The sequence below is a fragment of the Pseudonaja textilis genome, chromosome 1, assembly GCF_049901715.1.
Source record: "Pseudonaja textilis isolate UNSWEBS1 chromosome 1, rPseTex1.2, whole genome shotgun sequence".
Classification (NCBI taxonomy): domain Eukaryota; kingdom Metazoa; phylum Chordata; class Lepidosauria; order Squamata; family Elapidae; genus Pseudonaja; species Pseudonaja textilis.
The window spans coordinates 160,956,936-160,973,369 of record NC_141990.1 but is presented as its reverse complement, the minus strand read 5'-3'; the positions used below and the strand labels follow the sequence as shown (position 1 = coordinate 160,973,369).

The following is a 16,434-nucleotide window of genomic DNA, read 5'->3' as shown; positions in this document are numbered from 1 at the left end:
TTTTTGTACTAAAGTGAAACATCAAGGTTCTGTTTAACATATTATAAGAAAATATTATCATAGTCATTATTCTTTTATTTGAATAAAAATATTTTAGCGCAGCAAGGAAGTAAAACTGAGAGGAAATTTTACAAAAAAATCTGTTTTCTGGCTTACTCGTTTCTTGCCAGCAATACCAGAATTGTCAAGGGTTTCAAAATTTCAGTCTTTTGCATTGGCAAGTAAACTAGTATTAACCTAATATATCATCACTGTTTATGGATTCTTGGGAAATAATATTTCTTAATACTTCTTTTTTGTTTATATAGTTTTGGAAAGTCATTGGTTTGGAAGATCAAGAAGTGGCATAATTTTCTTAATTAATATTCACTTTCCTTCTGAAAAACTAACAAAAATTAAATTGTGACTAAGTAATTTAAACAATTCATACAACACAGCATTGTGTAGACTAGAGGAATTTAGAAATAACCATGGTATGAAATAACTGTTAAGGAGGGATTGGGTGAATAATAATACAGTAAAGAGATTGAGTTGGAGGGTGAGAAATGACCACAGAATAACCCCACCTTGACTGTATTAGTGTAGTATAGGACAGGGAGAAGGTTGGATAACATTCAGGATTATATTGCTTTACCTTACTCTAACAAAGCAATATTCCTGGAATCATTGTGGTGTCTGTCTCTCTTGTAAACCTACTTTGAAGGGCTGATGCATTTAATAGTATAATAATAATAATAATAATAATAATAATAATAATAATAATAATAATAATAATAATAATAATATAAAGGAAGTGAAAGGTGAAGGAAAATAGCAATAATATTCTGATAAGTGTCTCTTGCTAAACAGTATTTTCTGCCCAGGGAGAATTCTGGTTTAATTCCTTAGACACTAAAATTGAATACCCAAATACCTCCTTTTATTTATTTAAAATAGCTGATCCTGGGTTCATCAAGCAAAGGTTTTTTACTTGTCTGGGCAAGGAAACTTTTGTTTAAGGAAAGAAATGATATAATTTTCCTCAGTGAGGTACTCTGAGTTGCTTCAAAGCTTTAATTATCTATTATTGGAAATGTTGGAGAAGGCGAAACAGCTGCATTACTTTCTCTTGGAAGATGGGAAGCAGGATCTCTGCAAGCTTCAAAACGGTGCTATATATTAGCAATAATTGAAACATCTTTTGGAAGAGCTGCAAAACCATTGTTTCCATATCTAATTACATATTGGTGGTTTAATCACTATTACTATCACTTCAAGAACAGTGATAGTAATAATTAAATTTTTATTCTTTATTCTTTACAAGCATAAATGATGTCAAATATTCTATTCTGTATTGATGCTGTTTCAGTTGTACTTATTATGAATTCACTTTTTCTGATATATATACAATTTTAAAAAAATATTCTATCTATTCCAAAATATTTTTTAAAAAACCTATTGAAACATGATTATGTATGCTGGTTCAACAATTTTTGAGTAGGTGTATAAAAATAATTGCTTCCTGGTATACATTATTTTATACCATTGAAATGTAGAAGACTAGTAATATGTATAGCAGCAGTTATAAAATTGTTTTTATTATAATGGATATAAACATAACTGTTCCCAAAATTTTACAGCCATGACTAAAACATGATGATAGTTATATTTGACACAAGGCTGTAAATGGGAAACATGAAGCTCTTCGGCTTATAATATTTATATTCTTAATTTTCCAAGCTTGAGAGGTGTGTCACGTGTGTGTGTCTCTGTGTGAAAATAAAAAAGATAAAATGCTTTCTGTCAAATGGAAAGGGTAATTCCATCAAATAATTTTCAGTAAATGATTTGACAGTTTTATGTAATATCTGACTTAGTAGTAATTTTGAAATGGGCAAACTCAAAATCATAACAGAAAATCACTGTAGATTGAAGGTGATTTTAGAATGAACTTTTATTATTCAAAAAAAAAACCCTTATTAAAATATTCAAAACTATCACTATGGAAATTTTTCATAATAATATTTTATTTCCTCTTTGAAGAAATTGTGCTTTAACTATAATAAGGGAAATAGTATTTAAAATAAAAAAGATGACTAATAAAAACAAAGAAGGCTCAAGCATCATATTGCTTTGATTTCCTAATTTAACAGAACTTTTGAGAGTATGATCATTCAACATGATCGTCTAAAGCTCTAGCTTAGTAGCCCTTAATAGATAAATCAAGACAGAATAGTGCAAGCTGCTGGTTCCTAAAGGAATGCATTAGTTCAAAGCAAAAAATGTAAGCATAATTCTTAAGCTGTGTATGTAATGGGAAGACAATTATGTTAGGAGTCTTCTGTTCAGAAAGCCTTCTGTTGTTCAGAAGGCCAATTCCTTTTCATTTAATTCATTCTTAGAAATATGAAGATATTTGTTTGGCATTCAGATATGTATACCTAATGTGAATTTTTGAAGGCACGCTCTGAATGTATTGTAGAAAATATATGTGGTTTTATATCACTTGCGTTTTACTAGTATTCAGCTGTGTGCTGGATATCACTGGCACATACACTTCATATATCATTTATCATTTGAAAACCACATGAAAAAGTTTCCCCATTTTCAATATTGTGAGAGTAATGTTCCTAATGGAGTGAAGTTGTCAGTATAGTTTTTAAAGAGGATGACTTCATAATAAAACAGATCTGTCACTTCTAGCTTTATTTAGCTGACAATAATAGAGGAGAATATGAAGTTCTCTTTATATAGGATTATATGTATTTGTTGCACAGCAGTGTGAAAGTAAGCAAGGCAATTTTTGCTACATAATTTGAAAAGGGGTGCTCTTTTTTTAAAGATGGTTGTTCATTCTTAAAAGATGTTATTATATTTTATTATGTCCATGACTTCTGTTACTGAAGAAAGTATGCATAAAAGCGTTAACTAAGTATTTCTATTTTTTATACTTTATCAAAGCAGCTTGGTCTTCTTAATGTCATTAGTTTGACTTTGGTGCTGTCATCTTAAAGTAGTAAAGAAGAAAAATTAAATTAAATTCTAATCAAGACCATCCATAAACACTGCTGAGTTAATAGTGTTTTAAAATCTCATCAAATGATAATAAAGTATATACACCTATATAAGAAATTTCCTGCGTAAAAGGATGCAAAGTTTGTTGGGCATTTTAAAATCCCTATTATATTAAAGAGTTAAAGTATTAATATATGTGTGTATGAATGAGAGAGAGAAAGAGAGGGAGACATTTTATAAATATAAAGTTTACAATTTAATATGTGAATGTGGAAAAATGAATTCATGTATTAAGAGTGTTTATTTTGCTTTTACCCTAGTCTCGGAAAGGGAGTGATCCAGACAAAGAGAAGAAAGGATTGGAGAACAGAGCAGATAGTATTGGAAGCGGTCGTGCAATCCCAATTAAACAGGTACAACCTGTGTATGTGTGAATGATTTCCTGTATTTGGAGGTAAACCTTAGGTCTTAAACACCATGATGCTTGACTTCTGTGCCAAGATTTGTTTGATGTGCTGTGGTGATGAATGTTGAAGTCACTCACTTGACATCAATTAGAAGAGGTTCCTATGTGAATTAAAATAAGATCATTAGAATAAGAAGAGGGAAAATGTGACAACAGGCCTAATGAAGTGCAGTTTGCTGGCCTGCATATGGAGTGTGCTTCTAGGCTGAGCTGGCTTCAAAGTCTGTCTTTGTAGAAAATGCTTTGATTGGACCGTTTGCTGCCAGTCTACAAGGATAGATCAGATCAATGTACAAGAGCCCCTTGTGATCACAGAAATAGCCCGATGTGGCCCTCATTTGCTGTTGCAGAAGGACATCTGAACATTGTTCCAGATTGATTTTTAGCAATGAAGCAGTTAGATTTGAGTCAGCTGTGTACTGTTATTTGTAGTTTGCTAATAAAGGAATTGTAACTTCGTTTGGATGTTTTTATATAAGCAAACATTTACAGCTGTAATAGCTGATCTTAATTAAACATCCCTATTATACTATAGGATTTCAAACTAAGGAATTCCTTTTGTTTGTTTGACTAGTAGTATAACTGCATTAATGCCACATTCCTAAGATACTGAATATGAAAAGAATTGCATATAAAAATTCTGCTTGGATCTTATGAAATCATGTTTAACTGTTCTAACACTTAAAACAGTTTTCAATTTTTGCATCTCATACTCAGATCAGTAATAGTGAAATATTGAAGTCATATCCCTTTGTTTTCTGTTTTCTAGTTTTAAAAGCTTCCTATGATAAAGAAATTGAGCCAATCATTCCTACACAATTTCCATTGGAGAGAAGTGCAGAACTTCTAGTTGTAGTGATATGCTAAATATTATCAAAGATTTTATAAAAGATATCTTATTTTTTGCTTATATACTAAAGAAAGATTGGAACAAAATCTTTATAAAATTTGTTTATTAAAATGTAATGAACAAATTTATGAAACATCTGGTTCCATGGCCATTTATCTTCAATAATGTATATAAAACTTAAATGCTAGCTGTTGAGGAGTAATAGTGGAAGGGAGATATAGTTTTAAGTCCATGTTTTTTCCAGAGTTTTCTATTGTGTAATACCGAACGCTGGATTAGAGAGGCTCCTGGCTTGAACCAGCATGGTTCTTCTTCCTATTCCTGTTCTTAGGCTATGTTGTACAGTTCATTAGAAAATTCATTCTGTGATTATAGGAACGCCTAAGCAGCCTGAGGCTCATTACCAAAATTAGTTTGATTGTCAAAATCCACCAAGTATTTAGACTTTAAGCATCTGCATGGAGACAATAGTTAGGCAGTTCTCTAATGGCCTAAGTCTATCAAGGAAATAATGAATGGGTAAATTAAGGTATAAATCAGGAAATTTACCATAATTTCCCTATATCTGTAAAAAATGACTCATTCTGAGACCGACAATAATACTAATCTTTTCCTCTTTTTTCCTACTAACATATTACTGTTCTCTTTAATCAGTTCAGTTTACTCCCCATCCTTCAGTCTTTACAAGTAATATTTAAATTAATATAATACTGATTTTCACCTTAATTCAAAAGTACTAGCTGGCAGTTCCAGGATCTGGGTTGTGTTTCCAATTGTAAATGATGTAAATGTTTTCATCATTAAATATCCTTCCCTTTTTTATTGTATGCTATATGGTTTGCCGTTATTTTTTATTTAAGCCAAGGCACTTCTTGCTTCAGAGACAGACATGTCTCTGATTAGATGCTGCCTACCACTTGAGAGTTCTTGTTAAGTATAGTTATTAATTTGGCTGTAATAATAAAATAAGAAAAGATATTGTGTTTTCCTTCATCTCTAGATCGGAGGAAGATAAGCAATGTTAATCTGAATAGTACAGAAATTTAAGGCCAAATTTATTATGAAAACTGAAGAATTTAGAACTGTTAATCTGCATTCCTTATAAACATATGTAATTGTTATTGTTTTATGGAAGAATAAATGTCTAGAAAAGATTCCTAAAATTTCCTGCTGTATAAGAGCACACAAAGCACATGCTTTGTTTAGAATAACAAGTCTTTGATTTCCTATTTCCAACCTAGTATGGCATACAAAAAAAAATACAGATATACAAAAAATAATTTAACATTGTCAACTATAAAACTGCTTTCATTTTGGAGATAGGTTATACAATGTCACAAACAAAATTGCTTTTACTATAAAATTATATGGTTTTATACTTTTATAATGCTAGCATAAAATTATATACTGTAAAATTATAACCTTGATAGTAGATTAGCGGGGGTTTTCCTTCAGTATTAGAATATTTCAAAAACCAAGGCACCAGATATGTATGCATGCATGTAAAATGTATTTAGGGGTCAAGCCTCATGTACTGCAGAATATACTCATTAATGATAGTGTGACAAGTTTAGAGTAAGTGCTAGATACAAGTAAGTATATACTAGTATATACTAGTATCCCATCTGATCAGAACAATACTTTGTTTTTAAAAATGATTAAGTATGAAGTTGCAGCAGGATTTACTGCAATACAGTGGTATATGTTTTTTTTTAGCAAGAGGAAATATGTAACTTACCAGTCATATTTCACAAGCACACTATGGCTAATGCTTGTACCATTTTGTTAGATTTAGACAAACAACCAAGTTAAGATAAGCAGAAAGGAAAAAATAGATGCGTGTGAAAGAAGTGAGAGAACCAAAGTTTGGGAATCATTGATGGATGTATCTTCAGTAAAACAGTTAGTTAACAACCTTGTTCCATAAATGTTAGATTTTCACCCAAAAAATAATTTGCCAGTTATCCCAGGATAAAGATGAGTTATTGATTTCCCCTCTATATTTTATTGGTATAACTGGAACATACTAATAACACTGAATTGAATACTATATGTAAAAGTGCAGAAAAGTGCCTGTTGACTCTTGACCTGTGCTGTTTCCACCAATGACAGTCTAGAATGCAAGTTTTGAAATTCTTGTGAATTTCAGGTGGATTTTCCTACATCTGACAGAAAAGAGCTGATGTTTTTGACCAGATAAATCATAAATAGTATTTAGTATGCAGACTCAATAAGGGTGTTTTTAAATATTATTATTGCTAGGTAATTACGTATCTCATTAAGTTATTTGTTTTACATCCCCATCTTTATTATTTTGATAAATAACTCAAGGCGATGAAAATATCCAACACACCTTCTCCTCCTTTTTCTACACAACAGTAACTGTGTGAGGTCAACCACCTGGCTTTCGTGGCTAAGGCAGGACCTGAACTCTCAATGTCATCGTTTCTAGCTTGGTGCTTTAACCACTAGACCAAACTGACTCTAGTTTTTTAAAATATCTTAAAAATCAGTGTTCCTTTTTAAAACAATACTTTCTAATTTGTGTCAAACTTTCTAAAAAGGAGTGGAATGTTTAACTTATTCTAAGTACATATATGCCCAGTCTTCTTGGAGTTAGATGGCCTTAACAAGTACAATAAATAAATAACATATATCAAACACAAGGTTTGTTTTTCAAGCAAGAGTCCTTTCAAACATCAGCATATTTTGGCAAGATATCTATATAAAGCTAAAAATCATTTGGGAAATATCTGATTTCTACGGTTCGTGAATTAGGTTCACGTAGAACACTTAATTAAATTAACCAGTTTCTGGGTTCATAAACCAACCAAAGATGCTGGATTTCACATAGCATGCTAAAATATGAAGAAAATAGCCAACCTTAATTCTAACTAAGTTTGGAATCTTGAGTGGATGTAGCTTCTGTGTCTCTAAATTATGGTGTTACACAAATGTATTCATGTACCGATTAGAGCTTGTTTAATGATCAGTTAGTCAGCAGTCATTCTAAGTTATGATAATTCCTCCCCCCAAAAGCTACTTATGACCACATTTCAAAGTTGCAGCAGCACCCTCACTGTTATTTGCCCTTATGACCTTATGTAGGGATGCTACAGTTGTTGGGCAGTTGTTGTGCAAGTACCAGTGGGGGCTTCCTGTATTTGAGTCTTCCAGCTGATAAATGAGGAAGGTCAGTATGAAGGTAAGAGTGAGTTGTTCATATTTTTTCTGTATTCCCTCACTAGTGCATCTTGCCTGCCATGCTATATGGTTCAGAACAGGAAGCCAGCAAGATAGGGTGGTTTTAATATATCCACTTATAATCCTCATAGTGTCATTGAGTCTGGTGTCTAACTTACTAGTATGGCAGCTGTTGAGCCATACAGGGACACAGTATTCTACTGTGGAATAGACCAACCTGTTGTGGTTAGCCGGCAGCAGGTGTGGACGGCTGAGGAGAGCGAGGACTCAGATGAGGGGCCAGGACTATTAGGGAGTGGACTGCTGCCTTCAGAGATTGTGGGGGCTGGCAGCAGGGATGAGGAGGTTCCCGAGCAGTCTGTGCCAAGTGCGTGTGCGCACAGGGCTGCTCATAGAAAAGACCAGCTGCAGCAGCATGGGCGACTCAGGAGTAAAGCCGCAAGGTAATGGCCCCTCCTTCAAGAAAATAAAAGCCAGCTGTGAATCAGACATTCTTTGCAGGAAGCAAAGACGTTTTGAAACTCGAGCCTCGTGGACATTGCAGTATCTTAGTTGGAATTTGAAGACTCTTGAGTTGTAAAATATTTCCAGGTAGCCTTATCTGTTATTTTTGGCAGGCTTGCACAGTTTTGGCGAGGCTCGTGATTATCAAAGTTAATTAGTTTGCAGCAGCCTTTCAACTGGGGATTCGTAAGAATCATTAAAAGGTTTCTGTTCCCTTTAGTTTGTGTTGGTTTTATTGGACAAGGGTTTGGGTCAGAACACAACTCTAGTGCTGATGACCTGAGGATGGCAGTTGAAGCTCTTCATTTAATTCCACATAATTTGTGGACTAAGTTGTTCCTAGTATTGGTTTTTGCCACCGTATTCTCTAAGTGTATCTTGTAAGAGAAAGTCCGGTGCGATGTTATTCCAAGGTACTTTGGATGGGGATCATAGGGGAATAAGCTGTTGTTTAAGTAGACTTTCAGTAGACCTTAAATGCGTGTGCATTTAACAACTGCATCATAATTACCACTTGCAACTTTAATGAGAAGGCTCCATTACGGTCATAGACTGTGGACTATGTGTAATGGCAATAAGTCATGTTTGCTACTGCTTATTTCCTTTTGTACCTAACATTCAAAAGAATCATATCAAGTTCTTACATATGGATTAAACTTGATTTAAATCAAACTTTTAACTTGCTTCTTTGCTTTGTTATATTTTGTGAATGTATACAGTGTATGATTCATTTCCCTATATAATCTTACAGAAGCTGTTATTTTACAACAGACTCTAAAAAGACAAGATTTATAGAAAGGAATTTTATTTATATGGTTTGTTTCTGCTTTATGCTTTATGTCAAATCCCTGCCAGTAGGATGTATTAAAATAAAAAGTTCATGACCAGAAATATAAAAGCAAGAGGCACAGCTCAGCAGTGAGTGGGCTTGTCATGTATTAATTTTTCATTGCTGTGGAGAATTGTACGTACATAATCGCTTGATTGCAGTGGGAGTTAGCAATCTCCTATGGTGTCATTTGCATAAATCTTGTTAAGTCAATGGCAGTTAATGAAGTACAAATGAGCCTGGAGAAGGTGACATGCAAATCATGGGTGGCAGATGGGAGGTCTGTTTTTGGGATGGCAGCTGTGTGCTAGTTCCTCTTTATTTCTTTCTAAATTGGAGCATAAATAAATACTAAAAATTGGCCTTTAATGCTTGGCTTTGTAAATTAATGTATATTTACACTATGTCTTCAGTTTCCATGCACTGAAAATTATACAATACAGTAAAAAACATACATGATAGAATTCACAGTACTTATTAATTTTGCAACAAATCCTGAATTGTTATCAGACAATAAATCTAATGAGTGCATCAGCTTCTTACTAGTTGTTTGTAAACTTGCATTCAAAACAAAATAAGAAATCTTTCTAAATTTATCGGCAGAAATTTTCAAGATGATAAGAATAGCTACAAGTCCAAGGACTAGAGATGTCTAAATATAGTAAATAAGATTAACAAGGAAAAATAGAATTTAAAAATGATTTTAGTCAATTCACAGGTTTCAATGTAATATTATCATCCAAAGATTACACATTTCTTTTGTCCTTCAGGATTTCAAGCCATTGGATCCCACTTACTTTCCAACTTGCCAATGGATCTGCCTTCTGTTTTTTTTTTTTAATCTGAAAACTGCTGTGATGTGTGTGTGTATACATACTATATTTATATGAAATGCTAATTAATTATCTATATATTCTGGGTGGCTTACAAAAGGTAAAGTTGATTAAAACTAGCCATGCTTGGGGGAAAACACAACAGTTAAACAAGATTAAAAAATGAATATAAAAAATGCTGCTTTACTGTAAGAAGTAAAAATAACAGTTTTATGTAAATTAGAACTAGATGGAAAAGTACTTGAGTTATATAACAAAGATATTAAAAAAGATATTGAATGAAGAAAAGTAAGTAGCCAAAAACTAGAGTGGGATATAATAAGTGTTATTAATTTAATGGGGTTGCCAGAAAAGTTATCTGGAAGGTAGATTATTTTTTCTTGGAAACATTTCAGCTAAGCAAAGTTTGTTTTTTACATCCTCTTTACAATGTTCATTGTAATTTTTCAAACAAATGCCAGAAATTTGGTAAGAGCAAAATTATTGATATCCAACCTTAAGTCTGACAGTTTCAAAGATGAGCGGATTTATTTATTTATTGTAAATGTTTTATGACTTCCTGATAGGTTTTAATACCTGCAGCATTAAATTGTGGCTCTTCAAAAATTTAGAAATATGCCCCACATATGCCAATTAAAACAGAAAAAAATGTTTACTGTGCAAATTTATTTTGTTGGAAAATTTTTCCCGTCATCTTTCATTTTGATGAGGCCAGTTAATTCAGTTACTATTATATATTCATGAACATCCTAGAAGTCAAGAATATTCTATCATTGTCTGCAATATACCATGACATCTCAATATTCAAACATTCTGTCAATAAAACAGTTTCATTTAGAAAATTATATAGTATGAAAAGTTTTATATGCAGATAATTAGTTTCTAGGGGGCATGATGGCTCAGTGGTTAATAACCCTGAGCTTGTCAGCTGGAAAGCTGACAGCCCGGGTTTGAAACCCATGTGCCATGTGATGTGGTGAGCTCCTGTTACTTGCCCAAGCTCCTGAGCAGTTTGAACCCAGCAGTTTGAAAGCATGCAAATGCAAGTAGATAAATAAGTACCACTTTGGGGGGAAGGTAACAGCACTCCGTGTGCCTCAAGGTATAGTCATACTGGCCACATGACCATGGAAAATGTCTTTAGACAATGCTGATTCCCTCACATAAAAAATGGAATGTGCGCTGCTCGCTACAGTTGGACTCAACTGGACAGGGAAACCTTTACCTTTTGTTGGAAGAAAAATCTGGTCCACTCCCAAGCTTGGAGAAAGATGCTCGAAATAAAATGGAGGTTGATTGGAAAGAAGGTCTTGTCAATCCTATAGCTGACCTGGTGGTGGCCATTTTCTTCTCTGTAGCTTTTTCTATAGGGATTTTTCTTCACATTGGTTTAGGCTTGACACAGCCTGGAGCTGGGCCAGGAAGGGTTTTTTTTTGTAGCCAAAACAAAATAGTTCTCTTATGAACCAAGGACATTCCAACAGCTGGCTAGCCAGAGGAGGAGGAGGAGAAAAGAAACCAGGCAACCAGCCAGCATCCAGATAGGAAGTGTGACTTATTGTTTGGGAGAACAGGAAACTTTCACTTTTTAATGAGGTGAAAAACCCGGGAACTCTCAGAATTGGTTTTTCACCAATCTGTGCCAAGATGATATCTCCAAATAAAACTCTTCTTTGAGGAATCAATCTGCCTTGGAGTTCTGTTTCTGATGGGTTTATTACTTGGATGGGTGTATTACTTGGAACATTAAACCAACTCTCCAAAATTCTCTGCTCCAACCAGAGCTACTCTCTGGGGTCCTGAGCCCCAGTTGCTCATCCGGTATACCCAGGGATCAGGAAGGGAAGACAGCAGAATGGAGAAAAAAGGAGATGAAGTGGATGGCTATTGTAATGGTCTCCTGGAGAGCCTGCAGACTTCCTCGGAGACCCAGTGGGTGGCGGAAACAATGGTGGAGACCGGCAGGCTGGTAGGCACCCAGCCAAGGATCTCCACCAAATGGCTGGCCACCGGGGACCTGTGCGGGGTGGAGGAGGAGGACTTCAGGTGCTGAGATTCATTCCGAGGGCCAATGGTGATGGCAACAAGGGATCTGGTGACCACTGCCATCCAGAGGAGAGCAGGGGCCCTGCTGGACCTGGATGAGTCAGGAACCTGGGGATTTCAGATGGTGTCATCCAGCCAGGTCCTGGAAGAATTGCCGGATGAGTTCAATTGAATGAGCCTTGAGAGCCCAGGGCTGGGATAGAGCCTGCCGAGATACCGCAGAGGAGGCAGCCCACAATACCAGCTAGGGTGGCAGGCTCCACCCGGTTGAGTTTACTACCCCAGTCATAGCTGGGTCCAGGCACAGTGGATCTCTACCACAGAGCCACCACAGCCCCCTGCGCTGACTCCTTCACCCCCTCATCCTGCAGCCCCACTGCTGATTAAGAGCCAACCCAAGAGATGTTCTCTTGGGTGACAACCCAGACCTTGACAGAGCCACTGAAAGGGACCTCAGTACAGCCCATTGAGTTTGTCCACCAAGTCTACCAGGAAGTTGACTGCCTGGCTCCAGCCCCCCAATCAAGGATAAGGATCCCCGACCCAGCCAAGGTGAAGAAGCTGCCGTGGAAGATGACAGAACGGGGAATATTTGCCCACCAGGCCGTTGAGGTCTCCCCACCCCCAAAAGGGGAAGAGGGAACTCTGGCCCAAGGACCCCAAATGCCAATGGCCTACGACAGCGATGGCAAAGGTGAGGATGAACCGATAGTAAGTGAAACTGTCCACCCATTCACCATCCAGTCGAGACTAGTAATACCAAAGACAGGGGCATCAAAGATAGGGGGAAGTGAACACGATCACGGGCTGCACCTGCTGTCGGATCAACCTACCCATGGTCCTAAAGCTGGGGATCAGGATGAAGATAATGACCTGACCTTTATGATTTGAGCTGGTCAATGGATCATTGATAGGATGGGATAGAGCTCTGCCATGTTCTTCACCAAACCTGTAAAGTTAGAAATGGGCCAGCACCGGGAACTTATATGCTTCATGGTGGCACCAAAAATGACAGAAGCAGTGATTCTAGGCCTGGTGTGGCTGGACAAATGGGGTCCTATCATCTCGTGGGAAGGTGGCATTAGGAAACTAAATCCAGAGATAGAACCTTTCCCCCTCCAAATGTTGCCAGAGGAGGGGCTGTCCAACTACAAAACAGCGCTAAGTGGAGCGAGAAAGTTGCCACCACCTCGTAGCTGCTCCCAGGTATCCCCCAATCCCTAAAGAATACCGGGACCTGGCTGAGGTGTTCAGCGGGGAGGAATGCGATGTGCTACCCCCCCACTGCCCCACAGACTGTGCCATAGAGTTTGTAGCGGGGGCCAAACTACCCAAGCCAAAGATGTACTCAATGACCCCAAAAGAGATGAGAGACCTAAGAGAGTACATTGACCAACCTTGCCTGCGGATTTATCCAAATGGCTAAGTCTAGAGTGGCTAAGTCTAGAGGAAAAAGGATGGGTTGATGAGTCTCTGTGTGGATTTTAGAGGAATTAATGTTGTATGCATGCAGAACACCTACCCACTTCCCCTCATGAAAGCCATGTTGGCCCACCTGGCTAAGGGGAAGGTGTTCACCAAATTGGACCTATGAGAGGAGTACTAATAAGCGTGAATCAAAAAAGGGGACGAGTGGAAAACTGCCTTCAACTGCCTCTTAGGGAGTTTCCAATTCAAAGTGATGCCCTTTGGTTTGCAAGGAACCCCTTCAGTCTTCATGCAACTAATAAATGAAGTGCTACATGAGCATCTGTATACAGAAGTCCTCGTGTACTTAGATGATAATCTTATCTTCACTAAGACCTTAGAAGAACATGCGAAAATAGTACATCACATGTTAAAAAAACTCCTTTTGGCCAAACTGTATACAAAGCTGTCAAAATGCAAATTTCACAAAGACCAATCTAGACTACCTCGGTTACCAAGTGTCAAGTGAGGATGTAGAAGCTAAAGTTAAAGTGATTTTAGACTGGCAACCCCCACGTATGCGAAAACAGCTGCAAAACTTCCTGGGGTTTGCTAATTTCAACAGGCAATTCATCTCCTCTTTTGCTGAGATCGCTCTGCCCATCACCATCATTAAAGACTGGGGGAGATTTCAACAACCATGGCCAACCCAACCCTAAAGTGGACCCTAAAATGTCAGCAGGCATTCGAGGAACTAAAGAGGTTGTTCACCAAAGAGCCAATCCTCAAACACCCTAATCCAGAATATCCCTTCATAGTCCAAGCTGATGCCAGTGATGTGGCCGTCACAGCAGTTCTTCAGAGAAACACAGAAGGCATCATGCATCCCTGTGCTTACACCTCCAAAAAACTGACTGAAACTGAATGAAGGTGGGTGGTGTGGGAGAAAGAAGCCTATGTGGTCCGATGGGCCCTGCTAACTTGGAGACACTTTCTTGAGGTTAGCCATCTGCCTTTTTGAAGTAAAAAAAAAAATCTAGAGGCATTTAAAACCACCCAAAAACTTTCCCCAAAGCAGGTTCATTGGGCACAGTATTTCAAACAATTCAATTTCAAGCTGAAATACATGCCGGGTGTGTGTGGACCCCCTAGCAAATGCCTTGTCATGTAAACCACAATACAATAGTAACAGTGGTGGGATTCAAATAATTTAACAACCGGTTCTCTGCCCTAATGACTGGGTGGGTGTGGCTGGGTGGTCATGTGACTAGGTGGTCATGGTTAACTTGATTGGTCTCACCCTTAGGAAATTTCTCCTTAATCCAATTCACAATAAAATAGCACTGTTCCAATATTTAGTATAGAATAGAATAATAGAGTTGGAAAGGACCTTGGAGGTCTTCTAGTCCAACCCCCGCTTAGGCAGGAAACCCTACACCACTTCAGACACATGATTATCCAATCTCTTCTTAAAATCTTCTAGTGTTGGAGCATTCACGACTTCTGGAGGCAAGTTGTTCCATTGATTAATTGTTCTGTCATGAAATTTGAGGGGCTCCTACAAAAATGAGAGAGTCAATCTATTTTCCAAAGCACCAAAAAGCACAACGAGAAACCATGAATGGATATTAACCAAAGAGAGAAGCAACCTAGGACTAAGGAGAAATTTCCTAAGGGTGGGACCAATCAACCAATAAAATAGCTTGTCTTCAGAAGTTGCGGGTGCTCCATCATCAGAGGCTTTCAAAAAGAGTGAGGGAAGTACACCCCAAAAGGACGGTGCCAGGACACTAAAACAATGCAGAAAACTTAAAACAGCCATTCCCCTTTAAAAAAAAAAAGTCAACCCCAAAGCAAACACAGCAACCGAGAGGGAAACTAAGAGCAGCTTCTCAAGCTAATTGAAAGCCTGGGCATGCTGCCAAACACCATTAACCCTTCCAACTCTATTATTCTTTGTTCTCTATGTTCTAAATTGGGTGCTTCATAGCAGAAGCAATACAGGTGGCTGGACCACACATGCATTAAATTTGATGCCTGTATGATCAAGCTGCATCATTGTCTCCTCCTGTATCTTTCCCCCCAGGAAGAAACAAGAAGTAGCCAACACTGCAGCAGCTATAAAAGGTCTTGGGGGACCCCAGGGAGCATCAGCTGATCACAGAAGTGTTACTTAATACTCTTTATAATGAAAATGTTTGTTATATTGTCCTTCTTCCTGAAGGGAAGAGGTTAATCACATCCCTAGATGGGTGTTTGATGGATTTCCCTGCTCTAATCCTGTCAGTTTTTGTTGTTTATTGACTTGATTCAGCATGTATGGCTGCATTCCAGCTGCAACTGTTAAGTGGTTCTTGGCTGTCTGCCCAGAACTATTAACTGAAGGGGGAGAGAGAAAAGAAAACCTCTCTTGCACTTTATTTTTAGCTGGTTCTACATAAGCAATTAACTAACTGTTTGGGTGAACCGGTGAGAACGGGCTGAATCCCACCACTGAATAGTAAGCGTGAAGAGATGGTTCATGCTATGATTCCGTCCTCCCAACCAGCCTCACAAGCCACAACCAGGGGACAGGCTAAGTGATGGAAAACTGCAGAAGTGGGGGGGTTGACCCAAAAGCTAAAAGGTGAACTGCCTGCTGATCCATGGTACAAAGACAACAAAGGAGTACTGACCTTCAAAGATGGGCTGGCCTGGAAAGCCTATGGCTCCAAGTCCTCCAGAAGACTCATGATTCCAAGCAAGCAGGGCACTTTGGCTATTTGAAAATCCTGCATCTGACCAGAAGGAAATTCTGGTGGCCGAAGAAGGACATTGAGACTATGTTAAGGGTTGTGCCACTTGCGCAGCCATAAAGGCCAAGGAAGCACACAGGGCTACTCCAGCAAGTAGCAGATCCGTCCTGGCCCTGGGAAGAAATAGCCATTGACTTCATTGTCAAGCTTCCTGACAGTGGGTGCAATACAGTCATCTGGACCATCATAGATTTGTTTTTGAAGCAAGCCCACTTTATAGCTTGCCCAGGGCTTCGGTCAACACGGAAGCTGGCTCACCTGTTTATAAAACATATCTATAGACTGCATGGTGTCCCCTGAAGGATCATCTCTGATTGAGGGGTCCAATTCACCACTAAGTTCTGGAGGCAGTTCATGATGGAGCAATACTTGAGGTGCTATGTCAAATATTAGCAAAAAGTCTGGGTGGAGTTGCTGCCATTTGCTGAGATGGCATATAACAACGTGGTGCACAGTAGTACTGGCCTGACCCCTTTCCAGGTTGCCAGTGGCATGGAGTTTGTCCC

At 37.8% G+C, this 16,434-nt stretch overlaps 1 protein-coding gene across 4 annotated transcripts in view; it reads left to right on the top strand.

Annotated features, from left to right (window-relative positions):
* The window catches only part of AGAP1 (ArfGAP with GTPase domain, ankyrin repeat and PH domain 1), a 372,362-nt gene that overhangs the window by 79,301 nt on the left and 276,627 nt on the right, over positions 1 to 16,434 (top strand). For all 4 annotated transcript variants that reach the window (XM_026707846.2, XM_087919564.1, XM_087919565.1 and 1 more), the window contains one exon: positions 3,315 to 3,407. In XM_026707846.2, coding sequence (XP_026563631.1) covers positions 3,315 to 3,407 — 93 coding nt within the window. The remainder of the gene's footprint in view (positions 1 to 3,314; positions 3,408 to 16,434) is intronic.